Raw genomic sequence first — 19,780 nt, 5'->3', positions numbered from 1 at the left:
ATGTATTTGTACTGTATGTCTTGGAAATATCATTCCCTACAGTTTCTGAATCTTGATGTTTAATTTAGCACAAAGGTCTTTGAGCAGCACAATGGGAGGGGGACTTCTGCTAGTAAAACCTCGCAGAAGGAAATTGAAATGTACATGTTTTTTCTCATTTATCAAAGAAGTGCAAAAATCTAAACTGACATTTTATATCAAATGAATTATGAACTGTGTACTTTGTACCTAAGGGAACAACAACTAAATTAGACTTTTGTTAAAAAGAGAGAGAGGAAAAAATAGGCTTTTAATAAAATATACAGTAATTTTTGGTATTTTGTCTGAACCTGACATGTTCTGTACTTTGCAGAAGAAAACTAGAGAGTATAGACTACTTCAAAGGCTATATGCATTGAACGCCTTAAAGTGAATTGAGAAGCAGGTTAAGATAACACACAAACAAGAGCTTCTACTTAATAAGTATTGTTCTTTCATATTTTTGTTTTCAGCCTTTTCCAACTCAAGTGAACGGGAAAAGATAACATGCTTTTTAATAGCTTGGAGATTGGAGCAAAGTAGTAAATTATTTTTTTTTTTAACTTCTATTTGTGAGAATGTGGTTGTTACTGAAAAAGACTTCCAGGGATCAAAATTTTCTAAGACACTTGATTGAAGTATAAGAGGTAAATTTTCAAAGTATTATATACTCAGTATTCTAAGGGCATGACTCCCACTGTCTTTAGGTGAACACTTCTTGCAAGCCAAGAGGAAACTCCTAGTCAGTAAAGGTAGAGTCTGTAATGTTTATGAGATCTTTTTACATTCCCAGTTCCTGAATTTCCTTCACGACTTTCAATGGGAATATATTTATTTCAGTGCATTGACATAGAAGACACTTTGATATTGTTGTGATAAGCACATAGACCTTAGAGAAAATGGGAAATGAGAAGATAAAATTCCATGGTTTCTTTGACAACATGTTCCCTAGTGCACTCCTATGGCACTTTTTGATATATGAACAAAATATACAAGAACTAGTTGTTTTTCTCATACGTCATATACATATATTTCATAAAGATATATTTCAGGAGAGTAGATAAGTTAGAATATGCAAAAGCTTTCAGAAACTCTGCAAGTTCCTTGCAGAAAACAATGGTGTATCATCAGTGATTATGGGAATATCATACCATAAACGCATCACACGCACATCTGCAAGACAATGAGACTAGCTGTTTGTACTTTTAGTATTGTTTTATATCTGTGCCGTCATGAGATTAGAACCAAATCACAGCTGTAAGGAGGTGTATTAATGACTGCACATCTTCAGCTGAGCTATCCAAATGTACTTACGCCCAAGGAAGAAGTGCCTTCCCTTTTGTAACATTGCCAGCAATGATAAAGTCATCTGATCCCTTAATATGTGAGTCTGCGGTGAAGAATGGTTAGTTTATTGGTATAAACAATGGATATTTTTAGTTAAAAGTAAGGTGATTTTTCTTCTTCATTTCAAACTAAGATTTTACTTCTATTAGTCAACAATACTGATTTTCTTTTTCTAAATGTTCTTTCTATTTATAAATCACAGTACTATATGGTATTAATTTCCAAACAACATGTAAATGCCACTGGAAATGTGGCAGCATAAATGCACATTTTTCTATTACAGAAAGGGCAGGAGAAGAGGTGGCAGCTTGAGGGGTGCAGTGCTTTGGCAGAGCTGTGACAGGGACCTGGTCCCCTCCAGGCAAGCCAGAGTCAAACTTTCTGCTTGTGCTGTCTGTGGAGGAGATGAGAGGGATGGTGACAACTGTAGGTTGTTCAGAAGTCCTCAAATTAATCTCTAAAGCTGTTTCATGCAGAAAGGTGAAGCTATTGCATGAAGATAGGCAGGATCTTGTTCCCTCTGCTCTTGCCACATCTGTTCCCCTAAGTAGAAAGAGGCAGATAAAATAGTTTCTCAAAGCTACTTCACAGAGAAATTTTATTTTCCAGTAACCAGAGTCACAATTAACCCACAGGATCTGTTTGTTTAATTTTGGTTTCTGCCTGATTTTGTAATACCAATCTTTATGCTTTTTTCCTCATAGTATTTTTTTTAAAAAATAATTTTGTGATATGACAGTTATTGGCTAGGCATCCTTTTAAACAGTTTGATGAATGATTAGTTTTACTGGGCAGTTATAAATTCCATCCGATGTCTTTATTACAGGTATTAAAATAATAAATTATTCAGCTAATTGCTTATTGGCATTCTTTTGTAGCTTTTAGTTTAGCAAAGTTCTTGCTGAGTAACACGGATAAACTTTTAGCTAACATGAGAAAGGAAGACAAGTTACTTCTTATCTAAAGGTAAAGGTGACAAATCTGTAAGACATTTTTATAGTGTTGACCTCAGTAAAATATAACACTTAGGAAAGGGGCATCTCTTACATGTATTTTTACTTGAGACCCGTATCTGGATTGCAGATGTTCAGGTTGTACATGAAGAAAAGTTCATTAAAAGGAGGGGGGGGGGTGCCTGATTTTGGGTTTTGCTGGAGCAGTATTAATGAGGAATAAGTAAGCCTGCTCTGGGATTTCAAAATCTTTGGGTCTGCAGGTCATGGAGTAAAGCTTAAGTTGATTTTCAGGGCCCTACTGAAATTGTACTCTGCATCTTGGAATACCAAATAGTGCAAGGGAAGGAAAATTTGCAGCTAGAGCTTACACACCCAATCCATATAAAGATAAATTTTAGATTTTTTCAAAATTCTTATTTTCATTTTCCTGAGTGCTATTGTGCCTTACAAGTAACATTAAAGATTAATGCTAAAAGTGAAAAGATGTACAAAGATACTCTTTTTCAAATTAAATTACTGTTATAGCAGAGATCAGATGTATAAAACAGGATAGATCATGAAGAAAGAACGAGATATTTCTGCATCCTGCTTATGTTAAACTTTGGAAAAACAAATTTCACTGACATAAGATGTGAACAGATTTGAATTTACTGGGAAGTTTATGGTGGCTTTAAGCTACTCCTTTATGTCTCTTCACTTGCTTTTTCCCATAGCGCAGCTTCCTTTCTTCCCAAGCCCCATGTGCCAGAGGGGGACAAGCAATAAGGTCACCTATTGCATTGTGTGTTCCGAAGTGCACGGACGTGTGTTGAGTAAGGGGTGCGCTGTCCATGGTATATGTATTATTAGACCGAGGTACCTCTAGAACTGAAAACATATATCAGGGAAATTATAAAATCAAGAAGAAAATCTAAAAATACTCTATGCATTCTTTAGGCATTGAGTATGTGGAAAACAACCATATATATTAAATGAAAAACCAAAACCAACTGTGTATATTTGCTGTACACCAAGTAGGAAAGATAACTGGGAAAAGAGGGTTAAAACCCAAACTGGAGTAAACTTCAATGAACCTGTAAAGATAAGAAAGAAATAAAAGCAATCTTCTGCTTTGCCAATAGATAAAGTTTTATAACTAGCATGCCCTTCTAGTGATGACATATGGCCTAGCATCATGGCCTGTCTTTCGGTTAAATGAAACAAACCCACATGCCCATGTTAAGAATTATGGAGAGTGCAATGACTGGAATTATTTGGACTGAGCAAACAACTAGATAACAGGCATACCTGGGAAAATCAGAAGAAACAAATGTCAACGTGCAGAACATATTGCCATAAAAAATGCTGTAATGAGATGATCTCAGTATGGGCACCTGAAATAGAAAATGAATCAGGAGTATCTAAACAACCACTGCAATGAGATAAAGAAATGGGATTTGTGAATTGAACCTGGAAAAGAGTGGGAGTCGGCATGACTGAGGGAGATATTCATCTAAAGGCAGTCTGACTGAAACTTTTCCTTGCTGTTATGCCAGAAACTGTGGAAAGCCTATTTTCCTTCTCTGTAGTTAAACACCTGCAGTTACCATTTTCATCCACATGTGTGAAAAATATTTCAATAAGATACAAATGCATCATCTGTGCTAAATATTTTGCATATGAAGATGTAGCAAATTGTAGAGTTACATTTACATAGCTCCAAACCTTTCAAGCTGCCTGTCTGCAGATATTATAGATACAGCAGGGCCAATATATCTGATCACTGTTAAAAGTGGTGTTACTTCGTATCAAAGTTAGTGTGAGCTGACACCAGCTTGACAGATACCAACTCAAGCTCTGCTGACTCTTCTTCATCTTATTAAAGGTTAATGGTGCAGACATTTTCATAACTAAATAATAATTTATTGTCCTAATGGTAGTTCACTTTCAATTGTTCTACTCAAAGTCTACTTTCAGAAAATTTAATTTTCAGATATATCCTTATAATAAATATAGCGAATACCTCTTAGAAAAACAGGCTTTTGACATGGAGTAAACATTTAAGTACAATCATTTAACGCAATGCTCGCTGTACTAAAATAAACAAATACAAAGCTGACTACCACTGTATGTGCTGTTTAAGATAAGGAAATTGAGGCAAGAAACTGAAACACTTTTCAAAGAAAGACTGCTTAGTGCATAAGTGGCCAAGCAGGGATCAGATCTTTCTTGACTCATCTGCATGTACCTGAGCATCTGGAACACAATATACCATTGTCAGCTGGAAACAGCCTTTAATTTTTATTATTTTGTGGGACTGTTTATTAATTCTTTGATTAGAATTGGCATCTGATTAAATATTTTATTCTGCCTTTGTAGTCTTTTCATATACAAAGCATGACTTTCTGCCCTGCTAAGTGAGGGTTTACTGGGCTAGATGTTGATTCAGTAGGTTGCAAGTGGAGTGGTTGCCCCCTGAGGGTCATATTAAAGCTTGAGGGGAGCTTTTTGAGCAACATTGCATCTTAAAGACAATATATCAAGCTGATAGATACATGGCTCTTCTGTTGAGAAATTTGCAGTAGAATTATTGCTGGTTGCCAGTTATTACTTGGATAGTAAGGAGTCTCTTGGGAATATGGATTGGATAAAAAGGGTTAAGCTGAGGGAAATGTTACACTGAAGACCTTGGTGATGAGGAGTGTTTGAAATAGAGGATGTTTTGTGTGCAATTTATAATTACCATTTGGGGGGGGGAAGTGCTCTGTAGCTTTAATGATCAAAGCGTGATTAGTTTAATAGAGCACCTTTCTCGTTATGACTCAGCAGAGATTTGACAATCCGTTGTATCCCCTGCCCCCTCCCTGTGGAAGTGCAGAGCCGAGGGTATTCTCTGCGACCTGCAGGAAGTCTTTCAGATTAAATGCATTTGCTGTATATTCTAATGTGTTGGTTTGAAAGTAGTGGGCTTGGCTTGTTCTACAGGTCAGTCAACTTTTACAGAAGAGATCTGTCCAAATTTTCTACTCTTTCCTATGCTGTGCTTTTGTTGGTAAAAGAGATTTGAACATTTAGCTGAGATTACCTACGCCACTAAAATAACATCTGCACTGTGAATTGTTATTGACATTTAGACAGCTACATCTTTGTTTTTTGATGAACATTCCAGTATCGCTGTAATAACCAGCACCATACATACATAGAGCTTAATCGGAGCTTTTACTTTGTAGATCTCGGAGAGCTTTACAAAGAAGGATAAGTATTATTATCTCCATTTAACAGATTGAGAAATGAAAGACAAAGGTGAAGTCATGTGTCCTGACAGAACTGGAAGTAAATTTAACGCTTTTGCCTCCTCAGTGAGTTGCTCATGCTGTCTCCTCAACAGTAACGTGAACTTTGGCTTCCTGGTCAAACTACAGCTCAGCTAATTAGATTCATTTAGATTCATTTTTAGATGTAGCTTTTTTTTTTTTCCCTGTGTAGGATTTCTGTGTGCAACTAGTGCATTTTAAGCTACAGACAGTTCAGTTTTAAATGAGGTAGAGCCCTTCTTTGAAGGAATATTGAGTCTTTGTGTTAGCATCAGCTTGTAAAAACACTTCAGAACCTTCCAATAGAAGTTTTTACATTAGTTGTGCCATCTTTCTCGTGCTGACTCTTTGCCTGCTGACAAGTTCAGGAATAACTTTATAAAGGGGTGCCAAAATAATTAATGATCATTTGTGAGTACTGTACTTTACATCCATAAGATTTAAATCCTCTTATTGCACAATTTAACTCCAACATTACTTATGTGGTTGCTAAACAGAACAATGTTAAGTGAGGTAAATATATGTTCCTCATTTTACTCTAAGGGTGAAATTTAATTCACATACAGAGACATTTGGTATGCAGATGTTTTGTTTCTGATGGCTCAGCTGGACAGATGTTGGGGGGCTGTTCAAGTTAAATCAGCCATCTTCTTCCCTTGGAGTTGAGGTGCTTACAAGCTCTTGATTGGCCTTGAAGGTGTTGGCAAGGGATCTGCAGACCATGAATCACCTTAGCCTCCAACATCTCCTGGATTTATAAACAGGAGTATTTCAAGTTTACTTGGGATTTACTGGGGCCTTATTTCCTATGCCTAGATAACGGCAGCAGGAGGGAGCATCCAAAGTCAGCCACGCTGGCTCAGGCCCAGAAATTTTGTTGTCTTTTTCACACAGAGAGGAGGGGAAGGGAATGAGGGGAGCTGGAGATCCTGTTCCACTTCATCTTGTCCTGAAAAAGCAGGAAGGTTGCAGGGCCAGGGGGCAATTCTCAGGGGTAAAATACCTGGGAATAACTTGGGTACACTAGCAGACAGCTTTTAGTAAAAATTTCTTACGAGAACTGGCAGACCTTGAACTTATGGGAAAGGGAACAAGTCTCTAGGCTGGAGCAAGACATGTCCTATGCCTTTTCTACATAATGCAGTTTGGAGCTAGAGCTGAAGAATTTTTAAGTTGCCCAGTCGTAAGTATGTGTAATCAGAGTAAAAGTGGCAGATGCTGTTGACATATCTCTGTATGTATATGTCAGTATAAATAAAAACAATTGTATATGATTGATTAACTTTTTTTTTTTTTTTTCCTGAGCCAATGCCATTCTTTCATCTGTTTAGGGGAGAGAATGATTCAGACAGTGTATCACAAACTCTGTTTCCCTCTTAGTAACCACCTCATATACAGGTGGTAAATGAAAATCATAAAACTTACTGTAAAATCCTGTTTGCTTGTCTTACAACTTACAACTTACGCCTTGAGGCTTACAACTACACCTTAAGTTACAGATCTGTGAGACTGTTTTTTCCAATAGAGAAGGAAGGAAATAGCAGCAGAAAAAATTTCTGTTGGAAAGACCAAAGAAAGAAGCAAATGGTAACTACTGGACCATGAAAAGCAAAAGTATTATACGAGCGTTTAAATGACAAAGCCAGTAACTTTCCACTGTTTTAACTCTCTGGAAAAGAGCTACAGAGCTATGGCTACAGACATACATTATATATAAAAGTTTCTGATGTGTTTATATACAGAAAGTTTGTTTAGCAGATAGTTTTCTTCTTAAGGAAAAAACAAAGCCATAAACTCATGGGTGCAAATTGGCATGGTTCTTTTTACTGCATGCAGTGAAATTTATAGCAATTAAAGGTCATTGGTGGTATCAGTACTGACACATTTTGATCTTCATTTCCTGGACTTCATGAAAACCAATTTCTTTAACAAAACATTGGGCTAGAGACTGAGGCTTCAGTGAATCTATTTTGATTTCTATCTCAAGACCTTTTTTCCCTTAAAACTTCTGCTGTTTTCTTTTAAAATTATCGTTAATTTATAAGGGTGAGAAGGTATCTGAATGACAAAAAGTCCGATCAATTTTACTCTTGCTGGGTAACATTTCTGTGAGCATTTCTTTAACTTCTCGGGGTGGGAGAGCTGGGCACAAGGAGAAGAAGATAATATTTGAACAGGTGGTAGAGAATATGTTGCTTCTGAATTACTTTTGGTGTTTGGAGGTTTGCTTGTAGCAAAATGATATTCACATTAACTGTATTGGAAAGAAGAAAATGAAGAAATAGCATTGTTCAGTAGTAAAAATGTTAAACTAAATGGACCATGTTAACATTGCTGTTGATCCCGAGGAACAGTTTTTCCAGTATATGGAGCATTTTGTTTCCACCCGGCATATGTTCTCCATGGTTTTCTCTGCTCTAATTCATCCATGTTTTTCAACAGCTCCAGATGGTGTGATGCCCCCAAGGCTTTCATCTGCCACTCCTACCAGTCTTCAGGTTGTCTGGTCTACACCAGCTCGCAACAACGCCCCAGGCGCGCCCAGCTACCGACTCCAGATGCAGCGGAAGCATTCTGCTGGTGACATTTTAGAGTACGCAGACCATAGCAAGGCCACCATCAACTGCTGAGCAACAAAAGTCCCATTATCTAGAATATGGCTCACCTTTAGGGTGGCTGGTTTTGTTACCAGACATATAATGTTTAAGTCTTTCTTTAGGTGCTGGGATGTTTAATGATGTAACTTATGCTGCTTTTCTTTGCAGTTTGCTTTCAAGCCCTACTGCATCCTTAGAACACAGGGTTGGAGATCTTCAGCCATACACCGAGTATGAGATGAGAGTGGTTGCCTCCAATGGTTATGGCAATGCATATAGCAACTGGACTTCAATGACTACAGCAGAGGACAGTAAGCAGTCCAATCTTATTTAACCCCGTTTAGCAGAAAATATAAATAACAATTCAGCTGCCATTGCACAGAATTTCTTTTGGTTATCTAGCTTTTTCAGTTAAATAGCAATAATATATTTCCTTCCTGAATATTAACTTGCAATAATAACTCCTAAGGGATCAAGTATCTGTTCTCTTAGACTTTCACAAAATATAAATATTTAATCTATGTTTTGTTAAGTAGTATCTTATTTCTTTACATAATATCCCTCCATGCATGTGACTTCCTATATGGTTAGTTTAATATACACTGGGTAAGTACACCTTTGTAAGTGGTATTCCTTTACATTCAGGGAGTTGATTCTGATTTCAGTCATATCAGGGAAAACAAGTTGAAGTTAATAGTATATGACAGTTGTCTTATCTCTGTGTTGAGAATACTTAAACTGTACCACAGCTGAACAGAATTTTTCATTCCCAGTGATCGTTGTTAATTCAAAGTGGTGATCTACTGGTCTGAAATTGAGTTTGTCATTGCTAGTCCCATCACTTTCCTTGTTCGATGTTCTGCACTCACTCCACATAATTTGTTCAACAGTTCCTTGATTTAACAAATAGGTGTGAGCGTATAGGTACAGCCAGTTAGTTGGCAGTGTAGGATTTTGCACCTGATACAATATTTATGTAGAAACATATGACAAAATGAGATTGTTGTATATAGTACATATACAAAATACATAATTTCTAATTTTTTATTTTTTTTTTTTTTAAGAAACAGCTATTAGTTTTCTCTTACAATGTAGCAGGATATCTAACAGCACACTTTTTGGAAAAATCTGTTGTTTTCAAATACTTTTTTTTTTTTTTGTTAATGAGCAATGGATAACTCCATTTTACCAAATTTTAGAGAAATGAAGTATTTTCTAAAAAAGATTTTTTCTATTGTATCGTGTCTCATAAGAAAGTCACACTGAGCAGGAAAAGGTGCAGGGGGGTGTGGCTTTATTACTATGTTGCTTTTTCTGGCTTCACACCAAAGTGCCTTATGGTCTCATTCTCTTTTACAGTAATATGAAAGCTGCATTTCAGACTGTAAATTTAACTTGATATTGTTGTAACAAATATTTGGTGCTGGTAATTCAACTTCATTTTAGTCCCTTCTCTAAATGAATAGCCGTCTGCACACCCAGAAAAAAATATATGTTCTCACAATTCTAAAACACTTTTCTTTGAAGCTGAGCAAATAATTCACAATAGAAATGTATATGATAAGTCCATTTAAGCTCCAAAGGTATAAATGCTTCTATGAACAAATTACCTGTAAGTAATTATGTAATAAAAGTAAGTTCTGAACTTGGTCTTTAAGTACGGCAGATTTTATCTACCTGTGAATATCTTTGTTGAGATTCACTTCCTTTATTGTAATTGTTTGTTACCAAAAATAGATACAATATTATTTAACATGTCTACATTGATGGTCTAAAAGTATGACTATTTTGTTCAAATTGCAATGATTACTTAGCTCTGGTTGGATAGGTGCACAGAAGTGTGTTTATAGAAGGTATCACTTGTTTAGTGTGTACAATAATTTTTTGTGCAAAGTAGTAGGTGTACAATTTTAAAATTCTCTTTTTGGGAATTAGGGATAAGGCAGAAGGCCTGCACAGGACATACATTCCTGTATAGTCTTCTTGAACATATATATAGAAGTTACTTGCTGCATAGAACTTTGATGGTCTGTGCACTAGCATGAAATGCTACCCTTTGCAAAACCTGGCTGCAAAAATGCCTTAAATTAGTATGAAAAGTAGATAGTGCCAAAGAAAAGTTAAGAACAAGAAAATAAAGATATAATGCCTCTGCCAGTGTTACATAATTAAAATATTTTGAGATTAATAAATATCTCGCCTCTGATGATGCTTGCTGCATCTTGTTCCTTAGTTAAAATGAACATCTGTAGATCAGTTATAAATTTCATGTCTCCAAAGGGAAAATTATTTTCCTTAAAATGTCCTTTTCCATTTGCATTGATACTGCTAAAGAATACATGCTGATGCATCCCTAGTATCCAACGACCCTTGCAATTTACAAAAAAATCCAAACCCCAACTTGCAGCAGTGACAAAGGACTCTGGTTTTGGTGTCACTGTGGAGGGCTGCCATCTGTGAAAGGATAGTCAACTCAGTTGCTTAAGACTGAATGATTATCATTGGGTGTAAGCAGTATTTCTGTCAAGGTTTAAATGTTTCTTATAAAACTGCCTATACTGACAGCTTGTTGCAGAAGTACACTTAATTCCTGGCCCTGCTAACCAATAGACTTTGACTTCTTAAAGTACAATTTGACAGTAGAAATTTCCCATATCTCTTACTCTGTCGAACTATAACTGTGTACACATGTCCTTATTGAATTTTATGCAGTGAATATACATCTTTTTTGTTTCACCGGAGCATAAAATATCTGTAGGAATAAAGTATATGTGTGTGTGTGTTTGTGCACATACACCTGATAGCAACAGATGTAAATCAACACATCCGCTTTTAAAATTTGTTGTGCTAATACAAGCTGTTGTTTTCACAATATAACTGCATATTGTATTTTATTTATGATAAATATTTAGTAAACTATGATGGTATTAGGAATGATTAAGGAAAAAGTAGCAAATGCTGCCATAAAAATCTGTTGTGTGTGATAATAAGATGTTTTAATATACAGGTTAATAGGTTTGGGGTACTTTTTAGTGCAAGAAAAAATTTTGTAAATAGTTTTCAAATACTTCTGTTTATGTGAGTGTGGCACTAGTAACTAATTTCATGCATTTTTTTAAGTCTAACCTGCCTGTGCCAGATAACAATAATGTACATAACCTATGAATATTTTAAAACCTGCTAAACATGTTAATGAAAGGTGTTTGTTCCAGTGATCTTGGTCAGTATTCCATCAGACTATTTATTGCCAAACAGAAGCAGCTGATGAAGTTTCTGGATTAGGTCTTGCTTTCAAGAACTTGAATGTAAATTTAAGATAACTCTTGCAATCAATGTAACCACCAGTGAACTGAGAGGTCAGTATGTATCACTGAACTGAGAGCAGAATTTCATGCATTGCATTCAGAAATAAAATGAAATTTTGTAGGTATAAAAAGAAGATATCTGTTCAGTTTTCCCTTTTGGTATGGAAGTCTTTGAGCTATCCAGGAAGGAAGCTGTACAGGAGCTGGTTGTAGTTACTTGAAGCTAGCAAAATTGCTACTGTAGAGAATAGCTGCTTTTTTTTTTTTTTTCTTTTGAATGTCCCAGAAACTGTCTGCAATCCGATGAGTTGCATACAGCAGGATATCTCAGTCACCAGCATGTTCTCTACATTGCCTGTGTTTCGGTCCTGTGGGTCAGTGTGCAATTCCAGTATGGAAAGCTCTTACTGAAGCCCTTTTGTAAGTGCCTGGCTTGCATTGCTTGAGAGGGAAGGTTTTGTGAGTTGCCTATCAGGAAGTCGAATTATTTGTTTTTTGGTTCTTACGCAAGTGACTGCAAGTCCATCTCTTTCATGTATAAAGAAGTTATAGGCCAGTCCAATGTTTATTCATAATAAGTAATGTCAAAAGTACGCAGTAATCACTTGAGATCATTACATATGAAAGTTGCTAGAGAAAAAAATGCAAATCATAAACAAGAGAGAGCTCCTGCAATGCATCAGCTGAGCTATTTCTTGACAAAGCAGGGAAGTGTTATTCTTTCATTTAGAGTGCTATGGTGTGCTCCTTTGGCACGCTTAGCACAAAGCTTTGGTGCCAGGATGAGAAGACCTATTCTCTTAAAGCTTCCTTGTGTAGACAACAGAGAGAGGCAATGACGTTGGGGCAAGAGGGCAGATAATGCAGTTCTCAGCTTGTGGAAGTGCTTGCTTTCTCTGCTGATTATCTGAGAAAACAAGTCTCCTACTTTAGCTGTGTAAATTACATCCATATAGTTTAGGCATATAAAGTAATCCGTATTTAGTTGGTGTGGATGTAGTCACCCATGCTCAAGAAAGATAGAGGGAAACTGAAGCAAGTGAAGACAAAACCTGGTGAGGTGATAAGCAAAAGTCATGTGAAATGCATGACAGGGTGAATAGCAAAAGGACAGAAGACCAAATTAATCTGTAGCTGTATCATGGCAGATATGATGATAGTTTGATAAAAGTACAGACTGCCTGTGCATGCCTATAGATTAGGAATCAGAAGAAGATTCTTAACTGATAGGCTGAGGAGCCAACGTGTATTTGGAACAGTAGAGGGGCAAAAAGTCTGAATATTCCGAAGACAGCTCTTAATATGTATTCGAAGGGGTTCCTATAGACTGCATGCCATTGCACAAACAGCTTAATGACTTTTGAGTTCTGTGGTCTGATGTGATAAAAGATCCCTGTGGTCCCTTGTGCCCGAAGGTACACAATTTGGATTTTCTGCTGGGTACAGTCAGTAGTATACAAAAGACACCCCGTTTTGTTAATATGTATAATTTCATTCTCCGTGTTCCTGAAAAGAGTAAATGATTCAAGAATAAAAGGCACAGAATTTCTATTCTGCTTAGTGAGAGAGTTTCCCAGCAAATCAGGTATTTCTCATTAGCTTTAAAGGGCAGTAGTCCAGGTACATGTCTCAGTATATTAATGAAAGTATAGATTCCTCTGATATACATCCATGAGAGTATAGCTCCTCGCTCCCCCAGTCAGTACAATAAGTAAACAAATGTGTGGTTCTAGTCAGAGAATTAAAAAAAATAATGATAATTTTGTGTCTTCGTTTTAAGTCAAGCCTGAACTTCTGAAGCAGATGAGCAAAATAGCCTGCCATAAAAGATAATTTCATTTGTCAAAATGAAACTACCTTTTAGTATTAATACTGTAATGAAATGGTTTGAAATATGAACTAAGAATCTTAAGGAAAAAGATGCCCACTGTTCCCATGTTCAGTAGTTACTTTTATAAACAATTACATCCATGTAAAAAGCTTTATGATTTTATTTTCATCATTGTCAGGCTGAGCTGTGTAGCTGTCATCCTTTGCAGTCTTCCCTCCAGTGACAACCACATTGACAACATGTTATACTCCACATTGATTTTACAGTTAAGGAGCTGATTGTGATATATAGGGATTTTAAGAATTCAGCTGAGAGGCTGACTTTTGCCTTTTATCATTCCATTAAAATTTTATAACCATCTTTTTCATGTCATTTCATCCATGAATTCTTACTTTAGAAAGTGATAGCTACTGCTGCGAGCATAACTTTTCTCATGTTCAGAGCTTTTTATTGTATTAGCAAACTATCCCAATTATAGTTAATACTCATGTTTTACATAATTGTGGTGACCCTTTCAACCAAGCAGTATCGTGCTAGTTGATTTGTATATAGAATTAGATGATTCTGCTTGCCATTTAAAAAGAAGCTACACCGAATGAGTATTGGGGACCAGGATTTAATGCTTTCCTATCCAGTGGGGCCAATTAAGCATCTCTCAAACGTCTTGTTTGAACTCAGAGAGTCTTAAAAGTCTTTCTTTTAAAAGGGCAGTAGGGAATGTGTGGGTAGGTATGCTAGCTACCAAAATATGCTGTTTTGAGGGGAGGGGGAGGGACGAGGGGGACCCAAAGTTTGAGTTTGACAGCTCCTTCCATACATTACAGATCGTCTTTAAGGAATATGTCTAAACGCTGAGGGGGTTGAAGCACAGGTTCAACTAATTACCATGAATGTTTCACCTGTAATGGCAGCAACTTATTCAGCAGGAATAAAAAGGCTTATCGGATGTTCCCTTACAACAAACTGCTTGATTGTTGTAAGGGTTTCTTTTGTTTTGGTGGGGTGGGTTTTTTTTCCTCCTGCAGAAGCTCACAGCATGGTAGCTTATTTATGAGGTATAATTAGATAAAATGCAAGTTTGTAGCTCAGTGGCAAATATTATATCTTTCAGCTTCCCTCCCCCGTTAAAACTAGATTTTGCAGCAACTTATTTTCAAGGTCTTCAATTCCAGAGAAAATTTTCCTCTTCCCCTTCACCCCAGCAAAATTTTCAGTTTACAGAACATACATCTCATTCACATTTACACCTCCACCTCTCTATCTTTCAGTGAAGTCTAAATAATGGACCAAATTTTGTTCCAGCTTATGACCTAATTGATTTTGCCCAAGAGTACATGCGAATAGAATTGAATTACTCTTTACAACAGATCATTTTCTATACTTGTAAATTCAGAGATCTAAATTAATCCTAGAGTGCACAAGCATTAAATATAGAACTCCATCCTTATTATCACTGTGAGTAGAACAGGATATGTGATATGGATGAGTTTTATGGAGTTGCTTTGTGATGCATCATATAATGAAAGAAAAAACAGTTACTTTTTCAAATTTAAAAGGAAAAAAAATTAAAGCTTGCTATCCCAATTTTACATCACTGTTTCCACAGACATCAGTGGAATAATCCTGATTTACCGCTTTCTGTGTGTAGGAGGAGAATCGGGACTTTTGACTGCTTCAGCTGTTATTCTAAAATAAAGAAGGAGCCACTTTCTGTGCTGGATTTATTTGTTTCTAGGGTTCCTTCCTCCCACCCCCATTTCTCTCATTGCTTAAAAATTATCAGGAATTATTTAACTTCTAGTGAAGTGAATTATTCTTCCTATAGAGATAATGTTGCTTGTGGTTTGGACAGTGTACTGCTTCACTAGGAATTAAATGATGGTGCTGTTGACTGCCATGGAATTCAGCATATGCTATGTCCTGTCCCAGAGTCATAGCACACCCACAATCACTAATGAATTTTGCATTTTCAACCCTTACCATTTGAAACTTAGCCCCCCCACCCCAAATCCCCAAACCTAAAGCTATTTTAAACAATTACTAAATCCAAGTATATCTTTTTTTAAGATTTCAATAAAATGTAATGTTCACAGAAAAATCTCATAAATGTCAAAATTGCTATGGGCAGAATAGGGGGGAATATAGTATTTTCTTGATCTGCTGTAGCAATTTATAGATTTCAGGATGTGGTTTATAAGAATGCTAAATGTTCTGGAATTACAGCTGTTACTGATCAGTGATTGAGCCAGATTTGTGTTATTGCACCATGTTCTTGCTTGTACCTAGAGAGCAGTAAAGCCTCAATATAATAAAAAGCACCTGCATTTTAAATGAAATTTCAATTGAAAAACTTAACAGCCCTTCAAATTGCAGAATTTAACGCAGCCCAGTAAAGCTTAAATAACACTTTGCCTCCACAGGCTGAGGGTTTTGCATTCAAGGTGACTTGATTGTGTCGCATGGTGAAATTATTTACAATTAAGGAATTTCTCTGGAGGGCTGCAGAGTATTTGCTGTTCCACAACACCTATGCAGGCATATGGTCGGTCTTTTTCAGTATTCATGGAAGCTCCTGAACCTTTATGATAATTGAATCAGTTAGAGTGCTGAGTGGAGCAAGCATAAAACCTGTTAACCTAAAGGTCAGATCTGTGCATTGTTTATTTATCAGTAGGTGAAAGAGCTAAATCGGCAGCTTCTGTCACAGTCGAAGTAAAAAATCACCTATAATATTAACAGGGAGTAGATAAATTGCAAAAAATGGATTAGAATTATAAACAGAATGAAGTAAAATATTGAATATATAATCAGTGGTGCAGTAGGGGCTTACTGAGCTGTAAAATATGCAGCTTTGTTATGCCTGTGCTGTTGGTTGCAATTAGTAGCTGGCGCTCTAGAAGAATATCAACAAAAGCTAGAACTGCAGATCTGTGTTGATACTTGGCCATACACTTTCTCCACGTGCTAACAGCATTGATAAGACATTTTTGAGACGCAGGAGGAAAAATGATGCAGAGGAGGGAGGAAGGCTGGGAGGAAGGAAAGTGTGCTTAAAGAGCAACTTGCCTTTGAGAAGAGAGCCACGTTCATCCCTGGAATAGCTGGGCCTACAGTTCCTGGGGAAGTAGACTGTTAAGTAAATTTGAACTTCTGCCATTTTCAGCCTCATTTGATGTGTACTGCTTGCTAACACTTACTTTTACAAGTCATGGACTATCAGTAATTTTCCTTTCCTTCTTTTTATTTTTTTTTTCCTGTTACAGAACCTGGACCTTTGGATCCACCACTTCTGTTGAATGTTACAGCAAGGACAGCAAACATCACCTGGCAGCATCCTTTAAAGCCAAATGGCATTATCACTCATTATAATATTTACCAAAGTGGCCAACTGTATGCTACAGTGCTGGGAACTAGATCTAATTACACTGTAGAAGACTTGCATCCTTACTCTGTCTATGTGTTCCAGGTAGAAGGATGCACTTCTAAAGGATGCTCTCTTTCACCTGAGACCCCAGAAATACAGACTCTTCCAGCTGCACCTGAGGACATTCCTGCTCCAGAGCTGTATTCTGATACTCCAACTTCTGTGGTCATATCCTGGCAAGAACCTGCTCACTCAAATGGTTTGGTGGAAAATGTTACGGTAGAAAGGAGGGTGAAAGGAACAGAACAAATATCAACTGTGGTGACTCTCCCTCTTGGTCTGTCCATGAGCTACATCGACCAGAGTACTGCCCTGAGCCCTTGGCAGAAATTTGAATACAGGATACTGATGAGCACTCTTCACGGAGGCACGAATAGCAGTGCATGGTCAGAAGTTACCACGAGACCATCAAGACCTGCTGGTGTTCAGCCACCTGATGCAGAAGTGCTGGGACCGTATTCAGTTAAGGTAAGAATATTTTTTGTTGACTCCTGGCTTTAACATGTTTTCTTTGTAGCGACTCTGTATTTAAGAGAGACATCTACTGGCTGAGCCAACAGATCTCATTGCTGCAGGGGTAGCTTAATAATTAGTGTCTGTCCTTTGGCTCAGAAGCATTAGATTCCTTTCTATTTTTGTCCTTTACACCAGCTTTTGACATTATATATATGTATACACATAGATATATATATACACAGACACACTCCAGTTAATTTTCTTCCTTATGCACCTGATGTATTTTCAACATTAAACTTGAATGCTTACTTTTAAATCCCTAGTCAGATCAGAAAATGACCTACTGCCTTCTCCAAAATTTGAAGACTTCATTAAAATGCCAAGAAGTAAAAAGATTTTTTTTAATGCAATTAAATCCTGTATATATTTATCAGATTTTGTAAAAATAGCTATGAAGAAAAAAAATAGCGTTATGGTTCTCCTGATTTACGAAAGAAGAGTCTTACAGGACTACCTAGGAAGTTTTCAATTATTCACATCGTTCTGTTGGGAATGAACTCTAGAGGACAGGATAACTACCATTGTTTTGGCTTGCATACAAACTTCATTCAAGGGAAATTAGTGTAACCAAACAAGAGGGATTTTTGTAGCTTAGAAGCCTCTTTTGTGTAAATACACACATGCTTCCATGGATTCAGTCTTGTACTAATGCCAAAAGTATTGGTACAGTAGCTTGCTCACCAGAGCACAAAACAAAGGACATTTGCATAAGATTGAAGTTCATCTGTTAGATTTATTTTTTTTGGTATACAATGTGTTTTCAAAAGGTAAACAGAGCGGTGTTACCAATGCAGTCTAAATAGTGTGAGGGAATGAATTTAAGCAGTAAACAAATGCTGATTTTTGAAGCTATGAAAAAAAGCTATTCACCATTAGACAAAAAAACCACTTTAGCTTTAAAAATCATGTTCTAATGTCTAAGGAATTGCATGTTACCTCCACATTAATAGCAAATGAGTTCAGTATGAGTACAATAGTTACTGTAAGAATTAATAATGATTGACCGCTAGTAACTGTGATGAATTGCCAGACTTCTTGTTGAAGGTTTGGGCGATCTACTTCCAGGACTCTGCCCTCTGTGCTTCTGTAGATGTATCTTAATATCCACCACAATTTAAAGTAAACCATTTTTAAAGGGTTTACCAGAAACAGCAATGCTGAGTAAACAGTAGCCTGCGTTCAATGGCATGCTTACACACCTGTCCACATTTTATTGCATGAGCTTTTACACATTGGCTTCAACTCTAAGCACAAGGAAGTCACTGCAACCTTTAATGCTTCAGTTATTATATCTTACCCATATTTTTTGTTATCCAAGTGCAGTCAACACCCAATGCTAATATTAAAGCCTGAGAGTTATCAAAGCTCTTGTCATTCTTTACTGGATGTCTTTTCTTGAGATCAGAGATGTGTGCTCAGTTGTAATTTTTTTTTTCTCAGCTCTGAAATTAAGTAATCTACCAATACTGGAAGTCAGTTTGATCATTTATTTCTTCTGAAAGCTGAAATCAGGGAGTGCAGTCTTCAGTCTGTAATAATTTAATTTCAATATAACAATGCTTTTTAAATTTGTTTTCCTTCCTTGCCAAAGAGTTTAAATATTCCCCCCCCTCCTTCTTCCCCAGTCTATTATTAACATTCAAAGCTCTTTAACGCCCTTTAATATCTGCATTGTATGACCTTCTGTATGAGTGGTGGTCATATTTTGTGTCATTGCTGCTCTTGTGGTCTCAGGCTTGTTTTTTCCACCTGGAGACAGACATTTGTTTGGTCTGTTAAGACTAATTTCTGTCAAAGATGCTGAAGCTTGGATGTTTTTATTTCCATGACTCAGTTTAATGTTAATTTTTCTTGATTTTAAATGTATAGGTTAAAATGTTCAAAATAATTTAAGGTGGCAGCATTTAATTGAGAAAAGAGACTTATATGTATATGCCTTTCCAAATACACCCTCTTCTGAGTATCTGTCCTTCAGCAAAAATTCTCTTTCAGGGTACAGAGTATTGATATCCTTAGCTGATACAAACATGAGTTCTTCTAATTTATCTAGTATTTTATTTTACTTAATGTTCTCTAACTTGATAGTCATAATTGGGGGAGAGTTGGGAATACTTGGTACAGTTCCTGTGCAGAGGGTATTCCACGGCTGAGACATTACATCACTTCTGATTTCAAAGGTTCTAATACTTAAAAATCTTAGAATTTCTCTTATTTGTCCAGGACAGCAAGATTTTAGGTTGTTTTTTTGTTGTTGTTGTTGTTTTTGTTTTAGCTTTTATTATTCTTTATTCATTAAAATGTATTATCTCTTAAAACATTTGAAATGAAGTTATAGATGCAGAAGAGCTCATGGAGAGAGAAGAGCTCTTCATCACTGAAGAGATTATGGACAAGGCTTGCTGCACCCAGGGGTTTCCTTGCCTTCTGCTTGTTTGCAGATGGGAGCACCAGAGGAAGGAAATGGGATTTCATCTTACTTGTGGGTCTTCTTAC

General features: G+C 36.6%; 1 protein-coding gene across 1 annotated transcript in view; it reads left to right on the top strand.

Moving 5' to 3' along the window:
• USH2A (usherin) overlaps positions 1-19,780 on the top strand; it is a 390,454-nt gene that overhangs the window by 243,069 nt on the left and 127,605 nt on the right. Inside the window, 3 exon segments of the mRNA XM_027788579.2 lie at positions 8,057-8,207; positions 8,380-8,522; positions 16,611-17,239. Coding sequence (XP_027644380.2) covers positions 8,057-8,207; positions 8,380-8,522; positions 16,611-17,239 — 923 coding nt within the window.

This window comes from Falco peregrinus, chromosome 11, assembly GCF_023634155.1.
Source record: "Falco peregrinus isolate bFalPer1 chromosome 11, bFalPer1.pri, whole genome shotgun sequence".
NCBI lineage: Eukaryota > Metazoa > Chordata > Aves > Falconiformes > Falconidae > Falco > Falco peregrinus.
Note: the sequence above shows the minus strand (reverse complement) of the source record. Positions and strands in the feature narration are given on the sequence as shown.